This window comes from Tachypleus tridentatus, chromosome 1 (genome assembly GCF_004210375.1).
Source record: "Tachypleus tridentatus isolate NWPU-2018 chromosome 1, ASM421037v1, whole genome shotgun sequence".
In the NCBI taxonomy this organism is placed as follows: Eukaryota; Metazoa; Arthropoda; class Merostomata; order Xiphosura; family Limulidae; genus Tachypleus; species Tachypleus tridentatus.
In genome coordinates this window covers 49,497,436-49,523,110 of record NC_134825.1, presented here as the reverse complement: position 1 = coordinate 49,523,110, position 25,675 = coordinate 49,497,436, and the positions used below count along the sequence as shown (strand labels likewise).

Below are 25,675 nucleotides of genomic sequence, written 5' to 3'. Positions count from 1 at the left end.
TACATCATATGCTGCAACTGGGTTTGAAAGACAAGCAAGTGTTAAAATATCACTTGTAACAGACAGAAACATTTCTTCACTTTTATAAAACTCTCCATATAAAAAGATTTTTTTGAGCAAATGACTGGAGTAAAGCCATTTTAGCATGTCAGTTTGGATAATATTCTAATGAATAACCATTAGAGCTCAGGTAAATAACCACCAATGACACCACTCAACTAGTCAAATTTATTTTCACAAAACTACAAAGAAGTATATCATAGTCTAAAACTCTATATTTTGTAAAGTGAGATATGTGTCTAATCCTATATTATATTTAGGAAATACCAACATAACAATTCTAAACATTCATGTAAATATATTAACTATTCAAAAATGTAATACTTAAGCAACAAGAAAAGTTTTATTGCTTTCTATAACTATAAAAATTCTTTAGAGATAACACTTCACTGGCAATACAGTGACAACACCTACAAAAACAAACAAAACAACCAAATAACTGATTTAAACTGAGCACTTTTCATGAATAGTGTTACTGATATTTTTATCCTCCACTGTTTATCTCATGACTGCTGTGCAAAACTACTTAAGGGTTACTTGTGCTAGCTGTCCCTAATTTTGAAGTAATATACTACAGGGATACAATTAGTCGACACCACCACTAATCCAACAGATAGTTGGATTTACTGTTACCTAATAACACCTCCATGGCTTAAAGAGAGAGCATGGTTGGTGACAGTTTCTGTAAACTGTGAATCAAGTACCTTAACCACCAGACCATGCCACACTTTACATTTCAATGTATTATGGTAAAAAGAAAAGTGAAACAATTAAAAAAAAACTCAGACAATAATGTCAAGTAGGCTACATCAACAAGAGGACATACAGCAGATTTTACACCATGTTACCATTAAAAATAGCATTAAATGTAATAACTTGCATGGTTGACAAGTATGTATGTATTGAAATACACAAAATCCTGTGGTTTTGTTGGTTATGTTTAATTCAATTCCTTCTAGCTTCAATAACTTTATGACTGGACAACTGCCATGATCAAGTCCCGACATTCCTGATACAGCAATTACAGATAAACGTTGAGTACTACTGGATTGTCAGTTGAAAGAATGATATGCCCTTCAGTCCTTCAGGTTGTGTGTGAATTATGATTTCCAACTATAGGAATGCATATGAAGAAATGTTGTTTTGGTGACAGGATTTGTATTTCTATCACAGGAAACTAAATGCTTCTTTACAGGTTTAACTTAATGGTTTCATGCCTTATTTGTATCACACACTATCATTATTTCACAAAAGTATACAATTTGTTTTAACATTTTAAAATATGAGTAATTAGCATTGTGTGTGTGTGTGTCCCACAAACTTTCTACATTAAATTTGTTAGGTGATTAAAAAACACTAACAGCAATTTCTAATTTAACAACACAGCAGAAATAAAATGATAATCTTTGAAAGTACTCAGACTTCTCAGGCTTAAATTAATATTACAAATACCTTAGAATAAATAAATATTTTAGATACCATGTTGAGTTCCTGGGTGTGGAGCTACACAGTTGCTAAATAACTTTGCCTGACAATGAAAACTAAACTTTCCTGTACTTTCTTAAGCTTTATACTTTGATATGTATCATTATTGTAGTTATATACTTAAACACTACAACACAGCCTGTTATAATAATTCAACTGTACATATAAAGCAGTTGTTTTGAGTTAAGCACAAAGCTACACAATGGGCTATCTGTGCTGTCTACCATGGGTATCAAAACCTGATTTTTAGTGTTGCAAGTCTGCAGACAAACCACTATGCCACTGAGGGGCTAAAGCAATTAAATAAGGTATGTGCACATTATATAATAAAGCCATACGTATATACTCTGAGAGAAATAACATTCAGCACCATTTTGTCATTGGAGATATTCTTAGCTTTAACCTACTGTACTTCAGTTGTAACAACATTTAACACATTAAGAATTAACAGAGATATCACTTAAACCTTTTTTTTTTTTTTAAATTATGTATCAATACAAAGAAAATGTGTAATTAAAAACTAACACCCACCAGGGGACAGTAGAACCATTATGAAATTACTCTATGTAATACACAAGTTATAATAAAACTCTTAAGTTGTAGAATTATACAATAACAGTAAGCATAACAAAATTGATAAGAACTATTGCATCATTTTACCTGGATAACACTGGCTCAGCTGAGTCCAAGTCACAGGACTTTTTTTGACACGTGATGAATTTTTTAATCAATATGTTTGAGTACATGCATGTCTATTTACCTAGAAGGTAATTACAACCTAAGTGTAATGAAAGTAACTGTAAAATTACATGTTCCTTTATCACATAACACAGATTTTTACTTTAAAAAATTATACTTAATTTGAATTTAATTCAAATGTAAAAACATTTCAAAGTTATCACTGTACCTATGAATGGACACTGATTATACTTCCTGTACTGAATAGTTAAAGGTGTCTGGAATTAAGAAAAAGACAAAACCCTAATAAGACAATAAAGAATACATGCTGGAAGGATTTTAAACCTTAGACTAACCTGTAACCTACAGCACTGGTTCCCAATAGTCAGTCAGCAAGAGAAATAAAAAAGAAATATTTACAACTATAGCTTCAAATGTAATTTGAAATGTTTATATTGTAACAATGTGGTTTGTGAAGTTTATGGATCAAACTAACTGGTTCTAAGGAGCAAAACACTCTTTAGAAGACTAAAGTTTGTTGTCTTTTATGGGAAGAGCTCTATTTAAGTAAGTTATATAATGTGCCACCAAGGTTCTAAATTCTGTGAATATGACCAACCACAAAGATGTTAAAAAAGAAGAAAACTAATAGTTTAAAAATAAAGCCTCCTCAATATAATATCACTTTGACAATAAATAGAAAACTACAGGTGGAAGTCTTCCAAATGAACTAAGATCAGTTAATGATAAAACTGAGACAGAATAGCTTATCAAAACTGCAAGTCGCTGAATCAACACAAATAATACAGAAAACTCAAGTACCTAAGACTCAAACAATTCCAGAGTTACCAGAGAAAGGAAGTTCACCAGAAAAGTACAAAGGGCAAATTAAAGAGTTACACTTAATTAGCCCAACAATCAACTGAGGAAAGATAACAAAAAGTGGAAGGGTAGGAGGGTAGAGTCTAAGGTTGTCATGAAATGTGGTTTTTGTAGCAAACCAGTTGAATACATGTTCTACTGAGCATTTCATATAATGCAATATTAAGTTTCAGGATAAAGTGACAGTGCATATTTACAAGTCACAAAATGAGGTACTTGAAGTGAAAAAGAAAGATTCGAGATTACAGTTCACTGACAGGTAAGTTAATTTTTATTCAAAGATAAAGTAACATATTTTGATTAATATTGTGGTGGGCTTTGCAATGACTACAATGCATGGAAGTTTCCACTATATTCAATTTTCATTTAACATTCTAATAGACAATGTTATCATTATGTGTGTTGACTGATGTGCATTATAAGATACAAGTTACCAATATACAACAGTCCAGTTAGTACTCTAACAGGCCTTATATTCACATAATAATTAGTGATAGTTGTGCATTATAAATTTATAATGTGTATAAGAACTCTCTTTTCAGATCACAATGGGCTTTTACTCTCAATCTGCATTGAATGTCAGCTATTTGTGCACAAATTCTTCCAATTATGTTAGGAATGTTAATGAAAGTTTGCATACATATGCTAACAATGTATGGAAATGTTAAGTTTTGTTCATTCTTATGAAATAGTCTTAAAATTCTAAGTAACTAACATAATTCTAATACAGTATTTAACTTCAATCGTTTATCATAAACATTACAGTTAACAGAATAATGTTCACACTTCATTGGTAGTAAAATATAAGAGTAATTGGGCAGAAATTAGGAATTATATAGAAAACAATTAACAGAAAAGTTTTTGTTGTGCAAAACTAATAAATGCGATAACAAATGAAGCAATATTTGCATGAGATAACAAAGTTATAGTTTATAGTTTTGGTGAGAGAGAGAAAACAAGTGTTTTATAAATCAGGCACAATTCAGACTAGATAAAATGAAAACATAGTACTTACTGTACCTTACTCTTCAAGAGACCATTACTTACAGTGCCCTCTCTGTGTTACTATGGGACAGGGATCAGTTTTACTATTTTCACTATTTGTTTTACAATTAGTATTCTTTCAACTTATTTATTAAATTTTCTCTTCAGACAGTTTTTTTTTCTGTAATATTTGTAGTCTTGCTACATAACTATGTTAAACAATGTATTTTATTCAGATACCTCAAATTATAAGCTAGTCTGAAAATATACTGTTGGAGTTAATTTAACAGTCTTTCAGTGGTCACTAGATGCTGTTAGGGAGAATTATATAAAATTTTCAGTAAACTGATATCATGTTCTTCAAGGAAAATATGTGAATAGTGCATGAAGTTAACCACCAGCATTTTGTATTTTTGAAGTATGATGAACTTAAGCTTTTTTCAATGTTACTTTTATTACCAATACTGATTAAAGGTGTTTAATGTATTTTTTGTTTTTATACTAATGTTTATTATAATGGTTATTTTGCATTTGAGGTTTCACTTATAGATTTTGCACTAACCCCTTTGATGATGAATGCTAGTGACTTATCGATATTATAGACAAAATTATTGTTAGCAGAATCGGTATTAAGCTGATAAAACAATGTATTTTTATTATTACAAGTAAGAACATTATCTAAACTGTATTTACTACTGGGTTGATTTTTTAGTACTGATCTGTAAAGGTAGTTTACTTTTATCAGAAGCTAATGTAAAGTATTGTTAAAATAAACAATGTTTATGTTTATTAATAATTGTTTATTGCTTTTGAGTTTTTCAGCTGATCAGCTAACTTCTGTTGAAAGGTTGTTTTTTTCCCCCTTTAATAACATCTAACAAAAACATCATACAATTATCCAAGAAGGAAACATAAGGACCCAAAAAACATTCATAAGGAACCAATTTATGGTTTCATCAGTACTGAATAGACTGGTGTTGCAATATTGAAAATGAAAGAAAGCCTATAGATCATCCACATAAAACTGACATCTTTTTAACTACTTTGCTAATAAAATTCAGTCCAAGCTGAACAACTGACAAATTCAACTTCTAACTTATCAAGGTGTGACAACTTTGAAATAACATGAAAATGTTTCTATAAGAATCTTTTCAGAATGGATACAATACACAGAAACAGATGGGTATAATCCATTAAATAAATTTTGCATTATCAATTTTTTTTTATTTATGGGCAAACATTAGTAAAAATAGAAATCTCAGGTTAATGTTATAGACATCTCTCATGTTTTATAGTTTGTAAAGCTGATCAAACCATGCAAACACTGTTACATTATACAACACATGCTTCTGTTATTAAAATAAAGACATGAGGTAATAAGAATATTAGTTTTATATTTGTAACTAAGTATTATTCAATATTATAAGTCTTCAAACTGAAAAAGTCACTATAGTCTTTGGTCTCAATGTCCTCATTTATACCATAAATGATGTGTTCTTTAAGAAATGAAAAACTAAGTATAAATCCTTTGATCTCAAACATTAAAATGAGATTATATCTATTTTTCTAACCTGACATTTTAACTTTTTTTCACTTCCTAAACATAACTAATTTAGATTATATAAAAACTTAAGCTTGTTAAAAGATAGCATATAACACTTATAACACACTTCCAGAAATACAAATATCAGATATCTATACCTGCAACATAACAGCATGAACTGATGAGCAATGTTTATCACTTAAGTTGCTGGAATGTTAAAACTGGCTCACATCAAAAGTACAACAATAAAATCTTCAATCAGGATAAAAAAATCTTTGAAACACAATTGCCCTGTTCAATGAATTTCCCCTTTTTAATACCTTTGTATTGATGCTGGTGAGAATTGTTAATGTATCAGCAAATTAAATAAATTTAACACAGTTCACACCTACATTTTCATTGAATACTATCACATTTGAAACATTGCATCCACATGGAAATATTTCATTTCTTTTACAAAGTACTGAATGGACTTAAATAAATTTCATAGAAAAAGTGAGTAATGGAAAATAATAAAAAATCTTAGGATTTGACAGTAGTCAAAATTCAATTTGTTGAAAATGTAACTCTAGTCCTTTATATTAGTATTCTAGGGGAATATGTGATAAGATTTCCCTCCCTGAAATGAAACCTGTTGAATAGATGCTATCATATCTTAGGATCAGTAAATAATGCCATATCTTCACTTTTTATATCTGGATGCACACATGCACCATGACCCCACAGTTTTATAAATACAACATTTATCTTTAAGCATAATGACTCTAATTTAGCATCCATCTTTACCTTATAATTAACCAGTCTTCTTCAGCACCTGTTTATATCTCAAAGCTTAAAAACTGACCAGATCAACCTTTAATAAAAACTTCAGAATTGTCCAATTTATTTTTATTGAAAACTTACTGGAACACTTCACTAGTTGCTGTAAATGTGGTTAAATTTGCCATTACTCAGAATTAAATTCCTCCACAATAAGTATGAAATTATTCACTAGTCAGAAAAAAAAAAAGTACTTTGAGTTTACGAGAAGAGATTGGACACAACTTTAAGGAGTGTGCGTGTGTATTATTGTTGTCATTCAGCTGAAACGTGCTAAATGTTCCCATCATGATAAACTCAAGTTCTACCAGTCTTACTTTCAATGATATTTAAAACATAGAAAAATAAGCACAGAACCTATGATGCCTTAATTTCACTCTTGGACTTACTTGCATTTACTCTATTTTTTAAACATAAGGTGTTTATAATTATAAATAAATGCAAACAATACCATTAAGAACTTATTCTTAAGTAATCACTATCTATTACATGTTAAGTAATGTGAATCACTCCACATCATGATTGGCTAATGTGTGGATAGCCTTATTTTCAATAATCTCCACTTTGACAGTACTGGGAGTAAGAACTGTTTTCACCATAGCTTTAGCCAAGTAGTTGGTTGGGACAGACATCAGGGTTGGAAAGAGGCTGGTAATGGGCTTCATTACTGTGAGAGCTGCACGTTCCAATGGACGGGATTCTCGGCGGTTGCAAAGCAAAAACCTTAGACCACATTATGCTAAAATAAGCTAATGTTTTTTGCAAGTTTTTTTTATTTATTAAATCTCGCCAAGTGGGTTACTGGCTACAATAAGAAATGTGCACATTAAAATGCAGTTCTTAAGTGAAACTTAATGACAGTTGAATTCAAAAACCTGTCTTAGAAAACATTTTGTTATACCATTTATTTAAGAAAAGAAGTTATTCTATAATTTCAGTATTCTAGAAAGTTGTGACTCTTTAAAGTAAAGGTGTACACATGTTAATCTATATTTACCAGTAGAATGTAAAGTCTTATGAACAGATATACATCTGCTTTAAAACTACAACTTTCACCAAAGTATACAAAAGTTTATAATATTCATTTTTTCACATAACTTTCCATACCTGCAACCATAACGCAGCCAGAAAATAGGAGCATATTCAACTTTGGAAAGTCTAAGTTTTGATGCTAGTTTGGCTATATTAGGAGATTTGGGTTAGTTCTAAAACTCATATTCTAAGTTAACAATGCAAAATAATATTCATAATAAAGAATATGTAAAATAAAAGTAAATATAATAGACATTCTAACTAATACTGCTAATGAAACTAACATTAAAAGAAGAACAGAACCTAATTTGCTTAAAGAACACAAAAATTAATGGTTTGTTTTGTACATTATCACTGATTCCATGTGTCATGAAAATAACAACATTGTGTTTTCCTCCCTAACAACTAGCAACCAAACATCCATTAGATGGCTCTAAAAATTCAGCTTTAAAATAGCTTAACATGAAAGATTGATACCAATGCCACATTACTGTAGAGTTGGGTGGCAAGAAAATACAGCATAGTACACTATAATAACAAATTTAAATGTAATAAAAATAACACAAGGAGTCTGACTTCAGCTACCTTATATACTATTTAGTGGGTAACCAGTTAAATTCTAAGAGCCACTCGAAATGTACAAGTGATAAGAACGATAAACATGACAATTAAAGTAATTAAAAGCACCTGATTAAACTAAAATAACATAGTACTACTGTATAAGGGACTGTAACACAGCTTGCATCAACTATATTGAGTGGTAAAATTCAATGTTCCCAATACTAAAGCTGTTAATTACTAGTGAAAGAAATTGGTTAAGAAAGTAACGTGTAAATATGATAGATTTTAAAAGAATGGTCATCCTTACTGATATGAAGATTCTGAGTTGGATTAATTACTAAGAAAATTGACTTTGAAAATCATTGGATTTTATTTTTATTTCCAAAAATGAATATACCTGTAGTTTCTGGATGTGTTATGGATTCAGGATTGGAGAATTGCATTTTGAAATTATTTTTCTTTGGTGAAATTTGTGGAACAAATATTTCTTAAATATTAAAAATTTAAATACTACTGGATAATATAAAATTAAGATATTTTGAGCACCTTTATATTTAAACAATCAAATGTTCCCTGATAACAGATTTATAACACTCAAATTTTGCCTACTGTTATTAATAGAACAAAGTGAAAGAGCTCAAAACATCAGTTAAATTGAGAGGGTAAGATTTGGAACACATCAGACACTCTATAAATCAATAAAAAATTATTGAATTTAAAAAATTAACTAGCATCAAATTACCAATTATGAAAAAGCATTACTTATATTTATTTATAATTTATCAAAATAAAAACCTCAACTTCCCATAATCCCTAGGATTCAAGCCAATTCTGTAAAAAAACTGACATATCTTATATAACCACTGCAGGTTATAATATCAGGATTAATTTAATGTTTATCATCTTTGTAAAAAAAAATTACACCACAGTTTTCTTTTAAATATTTTAACAGCCATAAAAATTAGATTGTTACTTTATTTTTAACTTTTTCTTTCTAATAATATTACTACCACAAGTTAAATCTCCAGGTTTTGATTTAATCTACCAATGAAGATTACTAAAATCTTGCTAAACAATTACTTCTCTGTGAGTTCTGACTCAACTTCAAGATTACAGTATAACAAGAAAGTTATAAGTACATACCCAGGTCTGAATATTGAAAGTCTATCAAAACCAACCTCCTTCAAATCTTCTTCTGCCAAACCCTTCAATGAAGGAAAAAATATTCAAGCTCTAATTAGAAACAAAATTCTTGGAAGAGTGAGAAAACAAGTACCCCTAAACCTCCTGATAGTGAACAATGCATTAGTGGACAGTGTGATCTGGTTAAACTGTTGTTTGTGATCTTAGAACAGTTTTTAAGCTGGTGTTAGTGAAATTAGTAAACAGATACACCAGTAAACAAATCTCTTGAATACTTAGACTTTAATTTCATAACAAAAGGAAATGAAAGGGCAAAATTTGAGAAGCAGATAAAATCACAAGATGTGTTCAATCTAATTATAAATATTCAGTCACTTCTGGCAAATAAGTACATAAACTCATTAAAATTACTAGCAAACAATTCATTTTGTTCATGCACCAGGATTTTAATAAATATTATTTGATATTTATTATTACAATACTTCTCCTCTGGTACACTAAACTGATACACCAAAAAGCAGATTAAGTTAAAATCAATGTATATTAATGTATAAAAATAACAGAATGGTTGAACACTTTGAAATCGTTTTTATCATTACTTTAGAAATTTGTCTATACTAAGCTTGTTCTCTAAATGCAGATTATTAAAATTATCTTTTCATTCAGGTGATTCTCCAAAAATAAATTGTCCTCGATTTTTAGCTGTGACATAAATAACTTCTTTGTTATAGTCTACTAAGCACAGGCAATAAATGATATGCACATAAAAATCAATTCCATGCAATTTTTATCATACATCATAAAATAAAGGTTAATAGGCATTAAGTAAATGTTTTTGATAAACCTTAATTTTCTTACCTTTGTTTTGTGATACAAAATTTTGCTCTTATGGTTAGCACCACTGCTAGAAACAAAAATGAAGTGTTTGCATCCATGCTGCTTGGCTACCTTAGCACTGTTGACTACATAATCATGATCTACTTTGAAGAAACCATCCTAAAAAACAATTGTTGATAAATGTTCAGATATACAAATACTTTTATACTAGTTGTGTAATTATCTTAATACTTATAATTTTCTGTACTAAAGTTTACAAATATTAATCATAGTTGAACAAGACCTTTTCAAAAATATTGTTCTTTCAGTTTCTAGTTTTTTGTTGTTTTTTCAAGATGCTAGTAACTATTACTCTAGTGAAATTCAGAAATGGATATTAACATATAGTAAAATATAATTATTTTCTTTGAAAGACCTAATTAGGATATGCATACATGAAAGATACTTCACACTTATATATATATATATAAAAAAAATAGATTTCACATAAATCCACTTCAATAATTCAAACTTAATAAATGTGAATTCAAGTATCTACTTAATATAATTTACATGATCAATAATTTGATAATTGTTTTCCACTATTATTAAGGCTATTTTAAACTTAATTTATTCTATTTGCATTTTCAAGGAAAAATAAGTATATATATTCTCAAATTTTGGTTCAGAGTTGAAAAAAGATGAAATGTCTCAGTGAATTTTTCTGTTTATAAATATTAATATATTCAAAAGGAGTTGCAATATCTCAGTGTCCTTACTACCTGTGTGTAGTAATGGGAAAGCTCTTTTTCTTCCAGTTTCAGGTTTTTAACAAAAAAAAATCTATGTAAATATCTAGTTTCAAACTGATAGACCAAAGCCATGCAGTCAACAACATTCATTGTCACCACTTGGATTGCTTGTCTCACCAAATAGTAGGATTTAAGCATCACTATTATAGTGTACTAATAGCACCAAATTGCATTTGTATTTGCAACAATATGACCTTTAATCCTCAGATCCACAGTCTGAGAATGCTGAGAACTAGCCAAGCCCATCCCTTTTTTAACATTCTACATTTTCTAATTGTTTTAAAAATTAAAAAATATACTGCATGTATATGAGGTCTGTTCAAAAAATACATGGACTGTTTGAATTGCATGGCTCCAGTTGGTTTCAGGGGAATCCGCTTGGTGTCGCTAGGTTTGCACAGATCAGCTGATTACAACGCCATTTTCCGATTGCAGATATCTTCATTTGTGTATTAGCTATGCGGTTTTAAGTGAAGTGCAATGTTTTCGTTTGGCAGATTTCAGAATGAATGACCTGAAGGAGCAATGACTTGCTGTGAAATTTTGTGTTAAACTTGGAAAATCTGCGACTGAAACTTTTGCTATGCTTAACACGGCTTACGGTGATGTTGCTATGAAGCGTACGGCATGTTTCAAGTGGCATGAACGTTTTAAGGATGGTCGACAGTCCATTGAAGATGATAAGTGTTCTGGACGTTCTTCCACGTCAACTGACGACCCACACGTCGATAAAATCAGCACCCTGGTGCGGGCAAATCAACGTCTGTCAGGGAGCTTGCTGAAGAGTGTGGGATATCAGTTGGATCTTGTTACAAGATTTTGACAGAAAAATTGAAGATACACCACGTTGCTGCGAAACTTGTGCCTCAGAACTCGTGAGTTTTTGGCCAAACACTCGATCACTGTTCTTCCCCACCCTCCCTACTCACCTGACCTTGCTCCTTGCGATTTTTTCTTGTTCCCAAAACTCAAAAGACCTTTGAAAGGAAGAAGATTTGAGACGATTCCCGAGATTAAGGCAAATGTGACGAAGGAGCTGGAGGACATTACAAAGAAGCGTGCATTCAGGACTGTTTCAACAAGTGGAAACACCGTTGGGATAAGTGTGTGCATTGGGGAGGAGAGTACATTGAAGGGTCCCAGACCTGTAACTTCTAAATAAAGTACATTTTGTTTTATGACGTCAGTCTGCGTATTTTTTGAACAGCCCTCGTATAATCGTATTATTGTACTCATTTTTATTTAGAACAGTAGTTATCCTTTCTTTGAGAGGGAGGAACACTCAAAATCCTTCCATTTGTTAAAATTAAGATTAAAGATTTATGAAATTCTTAATCATGAACAATTAGCAGCTGTTTCGGTCTTGTAAAGCTTTATTTGATAAGTGCCCAATCTGTGTCAAGGTTTTGGTAAAAGTCCACTGCCTTTTTGCAACATAATTTACTTGTAGAAATACCTGTTGTCAGTGCTGAACTAACCAATACACGCCGAGATACTTCCAACAGACATGCTGGTTGATTCACTGTTTTAAGTAAAAGATTAAACCCTTAACTTACATAATATTTCATATGAGAAATTGGTCTAGCAGATTTTTCTTTCATTCATAGTTGCTTTATATGGTAATTTGTAATAGTTTTATAGTTAAATAAAATAATTATGCAATTACTGATTTTATTGTACACTTATTTCTCAAAACATTTACATAAAATCCCTTTTCATATGTGTTGTAGCAGTGTTTTGGAGATGTGCATATTTGTGCTTATTACAGTATTAGTTATGGAGCAATTAAGTCTTATACAGTTCTTAGAAAATGCCCATAAATCATCCTCAATTGTTATTTTGAGATAAGTAGTTGAAGTCTTTATGATGTGTATTTCTTGTACACTGTTCTAATTGTTCTTGAGAGAAAAGAATATTAAAAATCTTTGGTGATTTTTGTATTTTGAAATCATTGATATACATACAGCACCAGCTTTTCCTTTGGTTGTTCCCAAACAACAGAATCCCATTTCCAAATCTTGGAAAGCACTACCATAATCTTCAATCTTTTCAAAATCTATTACACGTTGTTCCTGACATAAACAAAACCGAATTAGTAAAAATCAGAAATTACACAATAAAAACAAAACAGTAACAGAAAAGAAACAAAATATCTAGGATGTAAATATAATGTATAATGAAATGGTTTTGATTATTTTTTAAATATACCAACATTTACATTTGTTGTTGAACGGGATTATTTTAGTTATCTTGACTCAACTATAATATATTTTTCACAGGTAATGAGCATCAAGTTATATGAACATAAAATGCAATAAGTAATTAATTAAAGTTGTTTCCACTAAATGAGTCAATGTTGATGTTTCTTTTAAGAATAACATTGTGAATGTTCTATATATGTTTTATTTCTATTACTTAATTCTCCTTACTACTACTTCTGATGTTTCAAAAATTTTCAGAAAGCTCCAAGATAAATTTCTTAGAACAGAATACACTAAAAAACCAAAACACTGGAAAAACAAACAGTAACAAAGAATCAGCAATTAAGAGAAAACATTAACAAATTTAGTTTTAGTTTAGAAACTAAATTTAAAGACCATTTAATTTTAGTGTATATTCCATAGAAGATAAATCTATATTATAAAATTAATAAAATAATTTTGAATTTAAGATGTTTATTAATACAGTAATTAGATTATGCAAGTTAAACTTAGCTAGTAAATAATTTTTCATAAGTTACATTATTATTTCTAATTATTGCCAAAAATGTGTATACATTAATAAAATACTTACATATTTGGTAAAAGGTTCTTCTTCAATCTTTCGTCTCCCAATCAGTATAATTTCAGAAAACTTATCTTCAGCTGATACTGCTTTGAGCAGTTCTTGTCCAACTTCTCCAGATGCTCCAAGTATAAAAACAGAACATGGTGGTTTGTCAGTAGCTTCCATTGCCATTGTGTTTTTCTTACTATAACACAGTAATATAGTTACAGTGTTTAAGAATCATGTACATTAAATTAATATTTTTTTAGACTTGCTTTATTTACTTCATGTTAAAATCCAATGTCGTTAAACCACAGCACATTGTTTGAAGAAAATATGTTACCTTTTTATTAGAGAAAATAAAAATTAACCAACTTTCATACAGTTCATTGTTTTAAATCATAAAGATCAGTGTACATATCCAAGTATCAAATTACTTATCTTAAAATACCTTGAGAGGGCTTTTTAAAAAATAAGAATCCCACATAGGAATCAGAAAAAGTTTATCACCCTTTAAAAAGGTATGAGCATCTTAAGCAAATCCCAAATATTTGAGCACTTGTCTAATATACTAACACTGATCAACTAATGCTGATCAGAAAGACTGACATACCTGATTCTTGAATTCCATTAAAACCCTAAGAAAAAAATGTCAGACCCTGGTGCTTTTTTTTTAAACATAGCACCAAAGAATTAACATCTACATGATTCAGGCTAATTACAGTATTTTCCATTGGATACTCAGGGACAAAAGTATTTTTAAATTCCTCTTTAGTAAAATTAGATGAGAACAACTTCAAGTAGACATTTAAATACTCAGTCATCTCAATCTTCATGAAAAACCTTGTAATAATCTTTAATTTATAATGATAAAGTTATCAGCTATGGGATGCATAGAAAGAATAGACTGAGAAGTTGCTTTCCAAATGCTAAAGCATAGGACATTAAAGAGTGCATTGACAATTTAACTGCAGGCATAAAGGAATGTTCTCTATTTTTATCTATTTTCTTTATTAAATGTGGGACCTAATGATGCTGGAAATTATAAATCAGATGAGCTGCTTAAAAAACAACTCCTTCAGAGACATAAGTATAGAAATAAATATGGAGCCTTTTTCTAAGAAGCTTCATTGGATCTGATGTGGAAATGAGTTATTAGGTAAGACCCAAAGCTTAAATGAAAGATTTTCCAGGAATATACTTAGAGCAATAGATGATCTGGTTAGATCTGTAGGGTACTTTTTTGGAAAGGTGAATTATATGCTAGAGATGAGTTATTTTTAAGTAGACTAGGTGTTAGAAAAGTTCTAAGGATATTTATTGTATATCATATTGACCTGAATATAAGGTCATGATTTTAAATTAATTAGGCTATAAAATTCAGTCACCTTATAATCACAGCTGACCACAGGCTCCTTCCCTCTACTCTAGCCTGTCACATTACTGAATGTTTAGATAGCATCCATGTATGTATGTATGAACATTATATGTTTGCTGAAGGTCTTACCAATTCTTGCAAATAATTCACCTGCAGTTTATTTAGCTATGAGATTCTGCTGAACTGAAAATGGGGGTCAACCTTATATTCAAGATCACCCAATGATCATGCCCATATAGTAGTGTAAACTGAACTTACATAATGACTAGAAAGGTTGGGTTACTTGGAACAAATATATTGGTAGGATAGCTACAGCAAATTTAAACTTGAAAAAGGAGATTTAGGGCATGATAAGACAAATTATAGTTCTACATTTATTTCTGTCAGATTGAAATATAAACATTAGCAACAAAATAGACGAACTTAGAGTTCTAGTTGAAATGGCAGACTATGTTAACGAGCTTAAAATTAATGATTAACGTTAGCAAACTGACATTGCTGTTCAGTGTTACAGTTTTGCTCTAAAATGTATATTGGCCCGCATGGCCAAGCGTGTTAAGGCGTGCGACTCGTAATCTGAGGGTTGTGGGTTCGCATCCCGGTCGTGCTAAACATACCCACCCTTTCAGCCGTGGGGGCATTATAAAGTGAAGGTCAATCCCACTATTCGTTGGTAAAAGAGGAGCTCAAGAGTTGGCAGTGGGTGGTGATGACTAGCTGCCTTCCCTCTAGTCTTACACTGCTAAATTAGGGATGGCTAGCACATATAGCCCTCGAGTAGCTTTGTGCGAAATTTGAAAACAAACAAAATGTATATGATACTAGAAAAAAATTGGTAGTACATATTTCAGAAGAAAGATTCATGATTCTTACTGTAAAGTGTCAACAGATCCACAATATGTTCATTGTGATTCAGAATACAGAAGGTTAATTAACAAGACTTTCTCTCACAGGTGCTATGGCTGTTTCGAAATTCCATTTAAACTGTATGGTGTAACAACACTTAGTATCAGGAAATGGGAACAGAAAGAATGCAGCAGCAACTAGTGTGATTGGCTGTAATTAACACATGAGCTACCAAAGCTACACTAACACCTTCTGACCTCTGTACTGTAGTCTTGCTAGTAGCATGGTTAGAAATATCGTGCCTAAATGGTTGCTTATTAGAAGTAAAAAACAAACAAAAATGACAAATTGCACAAGTGTTTTCTAAATTCATATTCATTTTCTATGATTAACATAAATGTTAATCCTGTTGGCTTCTAATGCTTCATCAGATTTTGGTATTTAAATTTCAACTTATAATAATAATTGTTTCATTAGCCTAGACACACCAGCTTTCATCCAAGCTGAACATCTTTTAACTTTTTTGAAATACTTAGAAGTAACAATCCTGTCACATGTATTTAAAGATTGATAATTAAATATATTTGAAATGTGAATATGACAAGATTTATCCATACAAGATAAATACAAATTTAATAGCTCTTAACAAATGAAATATTTTCAATACAATTACAACCTAGTTAAATTTAGAGAAAAATAATGTTAATGCTGGTAGAAATAAGCAACAAGCAACTATTTAACTAGTGCTTTAAAAATAGAGTAATCACTGAAACTTTATAATATTTAGAAAACATTACACTGAAATTCCAGGTTATAAGCTGCTTAAAGAAAGATTTCTTAAAATAAGAGGTGTAGTGGCTCTTTATACAAAGGATGAAATGCAGTTTGTTTTGAACTGATGACATAGTAAATGAAGGTCAAAAGGGTTGAATCTTCAAAAGTAACAATCAGGTAATAGAATATTTTTATATGGTAATCACAACAGTGTACCTTATCAGGGTAGATAATGTCAATGAGACATTGCATAATTAGATCAAGCCTGTTAGTAATAAGTATACTAATTCAATAATTATGAAAGACTAACCAGTAAAGTTTAGACACAATGAGTGGGACTGTATGGAGTCAAATAGTAAGGGACAGAGATTTCTTGAAATGGTTTAGAATGGTTTTCTATTACAATGGTCAAACAGCCAACTGAAAGAGGATGCCATTTAAGATTTGTTATTTATCCCTAATGAGGAAAAAAGTAAGCAAGGCATTAGATTGAGGGAACATTTGGGGAAGACTGCTCATTGCATTACCATGTTTGATATTTATTGCTACATGTCGAAATAAATACACATGAAATTTCAATTCTGAACTTTCAGAAAGTCAACTTTGAGGTCATAAGACCAGATGTATTGTTGATTTTTTTTAATTTCTCGCAAAGCTACACGAGGGCTATCTGCATTTATTGGGATAAACAGGGATAATGAACAAAGTATTGTAGGACCTTGATGACCATACATTCTGGTTTGATAGAGACAGTCTTGGCTTGTATCATTCTGTTCTATTTCCTGGATAGATCTTTCAGGGCACAACAGCATAACATAACATGTTCTGGTTTTTACTGACCTTATTTTATTATAGTAACTCATAATGAATAATAGAAAATTGTAATCAACATTTACTTAAAGTGACTTAAATTTGTTGTGAACAATATAAATGACACCCTGCTGACCAGTTGCATTGATATCATGAGTCACATGGTCAGTAAGAGAGGTGATATTCTCAGAGTTCATCAAAATTTATGTTGATTATTAGACCAAGAATGAGTTGGCATGTTGAAACACTTAATGGTGTCCTTGTTTGACCATTTATGTTTACCTCGAAGGATGGATTTGAAAAATTCTTAGAAATAAATTGTTCTTGTCAAGTTCTTATGAGGTAAAGGATAACAGGAAAAACCATATCTACTTGACTTACTAAAGACAAATATGAAAATGAAGTATAAATATTACATGTTTAAAAAGTTTATACTGAGAGACAGGATGAAAGGTTTACATAATTATACAGGGTGTTCGGAAAGTCACTGTGCACTTGTATATTTATTAACAGACATGTTTCAATATAGAATACAGGAGGTAAATATGAATAACAGTTATAAACAATGTTGAAAGTAACCCCTGTTGGCATCAATACAGGCTTGGATTCTTCTTATTTTGTTTCTAAACACTGCTATCAGTTGCTGGCTTGAAATAGACTGAATAGACATATGATTACAAAATTGCAGTGACTTTCCAAACACCCTGTAGAAAAGGTAATTCTAAGAACTATTCTAAAACAATTGTTTTCATGTAATTCCTGCAATATTTTTTTCAAGTTGAATGTTTTATTATGGATATTCTTTCAGAATTATAAAAGGGAAGGAAGATTTTTTATTTAGTTGCTGATTTAGCATGAGGCATTTGAGTGTTAAATGTGCAATGTTTGTTACATTGGTCTATTTTAAATCACAAGTATGCCTAAAGTGGCACAGTTTTCTAGCTTTTATGCATTGTAAGTTATTATCTAGAAATAAAACCCTAAACCTTGCAAAAAGTCTGATGAGAGATCAAGTTTAGGAGGAAACTTTCAATCACCTACATTATGGAAACTTGTACATAACTGCTGATGATTCTCACACTATTATACTTTTGATTACTAGGTATTTAAATATGAAAATACTGCTGTTAGATAGAATCCTGGTTGGGAATTAATGTGTTTTATTGGGAAAAATATTATTCTACTTTGCCTGTTATTATGACTAGTTGTCTGGTGTATAATTTATATTTTTTTATTTATTTTCTCTCATGAAATTCATTGAATTTATTACATTTCTGTTAACAAAATATTTCATTACTAAAGCTGGGATATTAGTGGAATTTACTGTTGATTGTTTAATTAATTTGTTTGTTCATCAATTACACCATGCTGATTGATTATTCTTATACAAGACTGCTAAAGAAAACTTGTAATGTTAGAAATCAGGGCTCAATACCATAATGGGCAGTGCACAGAGCCCACTATGTAGTTTTGTATTTAACAACATAATGCAAGGATAGGCATTATACTCCAAAACAATAATTATCAGAAACATTAATTTAAGTGATTATTTGATGATATTAATTAATTTAATCCTAATTTTGATTAATTATTTTACCTGAACCTACTCAATGTAACTGATGGTCATAGATACATGATTATCTCAATAGGGTTAATTACTCAGTGGAAAACTAGAAATTAAGCCACTTAGTCTTACTTCTGTAATGAGAAAAATTCTAGGCTAATAAAAAAAAACTATAAAATCATAAAGTGAAATATGGTATCAAAAAAAGAAATTTAACACAGATTCACTAAAGAAAAACCTTACATTGGGTTCTTTTTTTGAAATATTTATAGGTGTTGTACTTAAGTTACTTTATGTTTTAACTCAACTACTCTTGGATTTTAATTTAACTCTTCTTAATAACTTAACTTTTTCATCATGTTACATGTTACCTTGATGGGCATATTGTAGACTTGTAATTATGTTCAACAGGCTTTTTGTTAAGGTATTACACAAGATTAGTCAATTGATACAGACTAGGGAAATACTAACTGAACTATAGAAGGGTCAGTATTTGGGGCTTTACATTTTCTTATTTGTATTAATGACATTGATAGGGGCTAAATGGTATTACAATTGGGTATTTCCAACTGTATTGAGGATGTTGAGCTATTACAAGACATGGATCTATTGTTCAGTTGAGCAAATAACCTTTAACTACAATTTATAGTAAAGTATAAAGTAATGCATTTAAATTATGATAAATCTGAATTTCACATTTAATATACATGAGAAATACATGATAGCACAAATGATGGAAGAGATCTTCGGATTTTGCTAGAATCAATCCAAGCCACTGAGACAGTGCTTCATTGCTAGTTGTACAGCTAACAGAATTTCAGGATGTATATTTAGACATATGGGTGGTCCAAAGCCCAGGATATTTTCAATCAAAACGATGACTGCAAGAAGACAAACTAAAACATACTGGCTTACAAAGAGTATAAAAGCTAAAATTAAAAAATGTAACAATGAGTTTAATAAGTTTAAATCAAATGCTATTGTAAGAGACTTAGGAGATTTTAGGAGATCAAAGGAATTGATTAAACAGTAAATTAAGAGATCAAAAAAGTATATGACAAAAAACTTGACAGAAATGGTGTGAAAAATGTTAAGATAGGAGTCTGGCCTTTGAGTGATGATAAAAAAGGTTCATATCTGATGATTATGGGATGCCTGTATTATTAAATTATTTTACATTTTTTAATTTTTACTAATGAAGGTTTAAACAATATTCCTAATTCTGAACAGTTGCTAGATAGGAACAAGATAATCACATTAATAATTAAACTTAAGAATAAACTGGAAACCTTAAAGAATGATAATTTCCCCAAGGGCTTTGAAAGAGGTAAAAAACTGGATATGGTACCTCTTATTACTTTTCTGTAAGTTCTTGAAAAGTGGACAGGTATCAAAATATTGGAGTTTGGCTTACAAGAGAGGTGATAAAAATTATCCCAGAAATTATAGGCCTATTATTATCACTTCAGTGGTGGAAATATTTAAAATTTGGTTGGATAGTCATCATGCATTTCACCACAAATATATCCTGCCTTACTAATATTTTCACTTTATTTAAGGAAGTTTCTGGTTATGTACATGAGAGTAAAGGTGTGGGTTTGATATATTCTAATTTTCAAAAAGCATTAAACAAGTTGCTACATAAGAAGCTTATTTAATAAGAACCACCTATAAAGGATTTAAAAAAGGGATACTAAAATAACTATAATAATTGAGGGGGTTATCTTATGAGATGTAGGTTAAGATTTATTTACTCTTGAGGAAAAAAAACAGTTAATCTCAGTTTACAAGATTATGAAAGAAATTGAGAGAATTGAGAATTCAGATTTATTGTTGCTGAATTATAAATAATATAAGAGTATACAAATGTAAAAATTGGAAAAGACAGGAGTGCTCCAATTAAAATAATTTATTTTTCTAGTAAGGCAATTAACTTATGGAATGAGATGTTATCAGCAGTACAGAAGCTAGCAACTCAAGGTTTAGAGTGGAATCCACAATTTTTGATAAACAGAGAAGGGGAAGGACTAATCCTTAAATTTGAGGGACCAAATGTTCCTTTCTGTCCATAGTTTAACATAACTGTGAAAGGCTTTCATTTAAATTTTCAAGTTTATATTTGAGAAAAGTAGTCTTGTTTCCCAAGATTTATTAATACAAAGGATCCCAGATTTTTGGATTAGAAAGACCATTATATAATTTTTTTATTGGTCAACCTCTTTGCTACGGGAAGGTATAATATATGAGTCAGTCTAAATATTTGTACTATAAAACTTTAGATATAGCATGTGTATCTTCACAAAATTTGGTAGACTCTTACAAAGAGCAAGTATTTTGTGTACACAAAATCAGATTTTTAATGAAATAATTTTACTAAAGATTTGTTTGTGAAAATAGAGTTTTGTTACCAGTCTGAGTGCAAAGTGATTTCATGTTAGGATTAAAAAAATATTACTTGTCCCAAAAATCTCATTTATTGCATATACTCTAGAAATCTCCTAAGTACACTTCAAATATTTGTTTTCAGTGATACTTTGTTATTTTCTGTACTCTAACTATGTAGGATCTGTTACTTAACCAATCTCATAACCATCATAAAAAAAATATGAAATAAATATAAAATGTTTTTTTTTCTTTGCTAGAATGACTACATATTATAACACAAAAATTCAAAATATATAATAATTATTATTATATTGACCTTACACTCATGCCTAGCTAACATTATGTAACTTAAATTGATGCAGCATACATGCACTCCTTATGTATCCATTAACAAAACTAATGTTTAGTCTTCCCTGTTTTGACTGTTTTAATGGATTAGTATTTTGTAATATACAGTCATATTTCAATTATTATATATTATATACATGTAAACAGATTATTACTATTTAGAAATAAATCACTAAACTTATTTTTCTTGGAATATGGAACAATAAATCAAGAAGCAAACAATTATCTTCTCTCCCTATGACCTTTGCACTCGGTTGTGGCTGGACATTGGTTCCTAAGCCTTTTATAATTTTGCATATGGAGGATATCAACTTTTTTCTGGGTTTTATATATACAGTTGAATAACCAAAAAGTCATAAATAACTACACTGATACTGCAGAATTCCACTATAATTTATTAAGCTTAGTAACTAAGTACTTAGATTTTTAAAAATATGAAACTTCGAGCAGACTAAAGACACAACCTACTTCCTTGAAAACTTGGATTGAAAGAACAAGGTAGGCTTTTCACAGATTAAAATGGCTGAGAAAACCACCTTGGGGACATTCTAAGCTGTTGGTTGGTTATTCACATGTCATATACTGTAGTAAGTGTATATAAAGGCCTGTTTGAAAAGAAAAAGGAAAGTTGAATGGGGCCCATCATGTTTGGTTCAGTACACAAGCCATACCTCAGCAAAATAAAAAGATACGAGGTTCCTGTTTTATATTCTAGCTTGTAACTATTAGTAATTTTAGTTACTAGCTTTTATGAAACTATAGACTTAGTATTTTGACATCACAAACATCTAATTTTAAACAGTGCTGCATTAAACATACTATGTGATTCAAGAAAAATCTGTATTTAGATGCGTTCTTTTAAAATTTACTTTTAAATTAAGAAATTAACTCATTCATAATGTTAAAGTTTAAATTATAATCCACAGTTTGATTCTATGCTTATTGACATACATTTATAAAATAATAGTTCAATAAAATTTTTTTCCAAGTCAATAAACAAGATGACATGATCTTTGACCCATGAACATTCACAAAAGGGTTAAACAGGAAAGAGGTGAGTTGAATGATCTAATTATTGATTTGTCAGTAAATTATGTTGGTGTTGCTAACTGTGAATGGGATGTTGATTTATAAAAGGATTTAGATCATTTTGCAGGTTGGGCAAGTTAATGGCAAAATGGGTTTTAATTATAATAAATGCAAGATAATACACATGGGTTATCATAATTTGAATGGAACAACCTTAACAGTGTTATAAAGGAAAGGAATCCTGGTGAAAGAGCTGATTAGTCTCTTAAGAAATCTAAGCAGTATGCTATTGGCTAGTGGTAGAGCAAATGTGATTTTAGACTGTTTACAGAAATATTCAATAAAGGTCTAAACAGGTTATAATTTCATTATACAGGTTGCATTTAGGCCACATTTGAAATATTGTATGCAGTTTTGAACTCCTTTCCTTAGAAAAGGCATTGAATTGTTGTAAAGGGCTCAGAGAAGGGTCACTAGAATGATGCCCAATATGAAGAGGTTAAAATATCTCAAATTGTTTTCTCTTATAAAGAGAAGAGTTAGAGAGGATCTGATTGAGGTGTTTAAGATTGTAAAGAGAATTGATAGCACTGATGCATGTTTTTTTGTTTTTTTTCATACTTAAGCAAAAATAGTAGGACTCCAGAATGCACCTACACACTTTGGCAGGGTAGGAGTCATCTACAGCTAAGATTTTCATTTTTCAATATTTGGAATGGGATACCTTCAGATGTTGTGGAGGCAGTAAATTTAAGTGAGCTTAAGAGAAAGCTTGATAAGTGTATAAATGATAAATGCCAGCTTTCAGTTTTTTAATTTATTTATTAATAGCTTTAGTTTAGATGATGAAACAATAAGACCCATGTTGTCCCAAAATATTATGCTAAATTTTATCTTGTCATGACAAATGGCCTTCTCTGGTGCTAGAAAAGTAACAGTTTTTACTTTTTCTTAAATATTTTAAGCATCCTGACTTTACAAGTAATGTTAAAATGTAAATAATAAACCTGTTAATTAGTTGTATTTTCGATACCTTTAAGATTGTATAGCCCAATCTATCTCGAGTCATTGTTATCTTAAATGAATATTTCAAACTGAGCAAATATTAAAAACTTATTTTTAAAAGTGTTTGTTCAAGTTCAATGTCGCATAATATTGCAGTTACTATTTTTTAGGCTTGTGAATATCTTGAATTTGAAAGTTTAATATATACTGAACTAAAATTAAACCAAAACACAGACATAAAATACTTTTTTTGTAATTCTTCACTATAGAATTCTTAAGTTATAAGGTATGTGATATATTTAGGCTAAGAGTAGTATTACTATTATTAAATATTAGTAGGCCTAAAAAAAACCAAACAACTAAGAATAAAGTTGCTAATATTACCAAAATTAAAAATGTCAGCAATGCCACTTGTTAATAATAAGCTACATTTTGAAGTGTCATTCCACTTCATTGTGAGTAATACTAAATTACAATGAAGTTTCTCAAAAAGGGTTTTAACATTCATATAATGGTGTATGTCAATTATTGTAATCCAAAAATGTTTTCATAATGTGGTTAGCTTTTGATTTGCTTTAGCTTGATCATTACTGAAGCAAATGTAAAGCTGGTTATGCTATATATTTTTGAATTAAATATAATATTGACAGTGTGAGGAAAACTCGTCTTGAATCACGTTGATTCTCATACTAATGCCCTTAGTAATACTAACATACTATACTAATATTAACACTATTTATCATTAGTACTAAAACTTCAACTGAGACAAACAAAAGGCCAGACTTAAGTTGTATTGTATTACATAAGATTATATAATGCACTTTACCCTTCAGCGCTTCCAACCAAACTTAGAACAAAATATTCTATACTAGGTTCCGATACTATATTTCAAAATTTTTGTAATTTTAACTGAGCATGATAGACATGACCAACAAGGAAAAATCAAACGATAAATTGAACAATCACTGTTGTTATTCGTCTGCATTGATTTTTTCACTAACTGTCATAACGTATCGCCACCTATTCGTTTTGTTGGTCTTTTTTTTCTCTAGAAATTTAGTTTATAAAAACTTTTAAGATGACCATTTGTTAAAATATTTGCATAAATAATTACAATTATCCAGTTAATTGCTAATAACTAATTCTTATGTAGTTTAAAAACTAATCTATTAAGAGTGTTTTCATTATTAATAAAACCAGAATATGGTTTTCATTATTTTAATAGATAATTGTTAATTATTCATACCTTTCACCCCTAACCACCCCCCAAAGAAAGGGAGAGAGGATACATTGATGTTGTTTGTTTTGTTTTTGGAATTTCGCACAAAGCTACTCGAGGGCTATCTGTGCTAGCCGTCCCTAATTTTGCAGTGTAAGGCTAGAGGGAAGGCAGCTAGTCATCACCACCCACCGCCAACTCTTGGGCTACTCTTTTACCAACAAATAGTGGGATTGACCGTAACATTATACGCCCTTACGGCTGGAATGGCGAGCATGTTTAGCGCGACGCGGGCGCGAATCCGCGACCCTCGGATTACGAGTCGCACGCCTTACGCGCTTGGCCATGCAGGATACATTGATATTGAACGCTTTAGATTTTTACGGATACTCGTAATTTTTTAAAAAAAATACTTTCTTTTTTTGACACGGCTATCATAAGTTTTCTTTCCTCATATTCACTGGAAGAAACTTTAGTTTCAAACGAATACCTGTATGAACGACCAACAGATAATTATATTTCTTGTTGGTGATGTCGAGAAAACCCACTTGCAGAGAAATATATATGCAAAAACGGCTCGTTTGGGTTGAGAAAATATTTTACATAGAAGGTCGAAACGTTGTTCGCTCTTCTATGTAAAATATTTTCTCAATCCAAACGAGCCGTTTTTGCATATATATTCCTTGTTGGTATTAGTCCACGATGAATCAGTAGTAGCAAATTTATGGACTTAGAA

The 25,675-nt window shown here is 30.4% G+C and overlaps 1 protein-coding gene across 7 annotated transcripts; it reads right to left on the bottom strand.

Annotated features, from left to right (window-relative positions):
- Nucleotides 1-216: 216 nt before the first annotated feature.
- On the bottom strand, nt 217-24,748 carry LOC143247898 (protein HTATIP2-like). Of its 7 annotated transcripts, none has more exons than XM_076496473.1 (7): nt 24,547-24,748; nt 13,609-13,782; nt 12,780-12,887; nt 10,046-10,183; nt 9,188-9,249; nt 6,941-7,174; nt 217-1,173 (listed from the first exon to the last, which is right to left on the bottom strand). In XM_076496473.1, the coding sequence occupies exons 2-6, from the start codon at nt 13,771-13,773 to the stop codon at nt 6,958-6,960; spliced, it is 690 nt and encodes a 229-aa protein (XP_076352588.1). In that variant the 5' UTR covers nt 13,774-13,782; nt 24,547-24,748; the 3' UTR covers nt 217-1,173; nt 6,941-6,957. The 7 variants fall into 7 exon arrangements, with proteins under 7 accessions (XP_076352588.1, XP_076352576.1, XP_076352581.1 ...); XM_076496461.1 differs by adding an exon at nt 14,970-15,142 and having other exon boundaries at nt 217-7,174; nt 13,609-13,786; nt 24,547-24,742; XM_076496466.1 differs by adding an exon at nt 14,970-15,142 and having other exon boundaries at nt 217-7,174; nt 24,547-24,742.
- Between the last annotated feature and the right edge of the window lie 927 nt (nt 24,749-25,675).

Coding starts and splice junctions, on each gene's coding strand:
- LOC143247898 (XM_076496456.1), bottom strand. CDS start 13,773: ATGGCAATGGAAGCTACTGACAAACCACCATGTTCTGTTTTTATACTT. Junction 12,888..13,608: donor AAGAACCTTTTACCAAATAT/GTAAGTATTTTA, acceptor TGTTTATGTCAG/GAACAACGTGTAATAGATTT. Junction 9,250..10,045: donor TTTTGTATCACAAAACAAAG/GTAAGAAAATTA, acceptor CCTTCATTGAAG/GGTTTGGCAGAAGAAGATTT.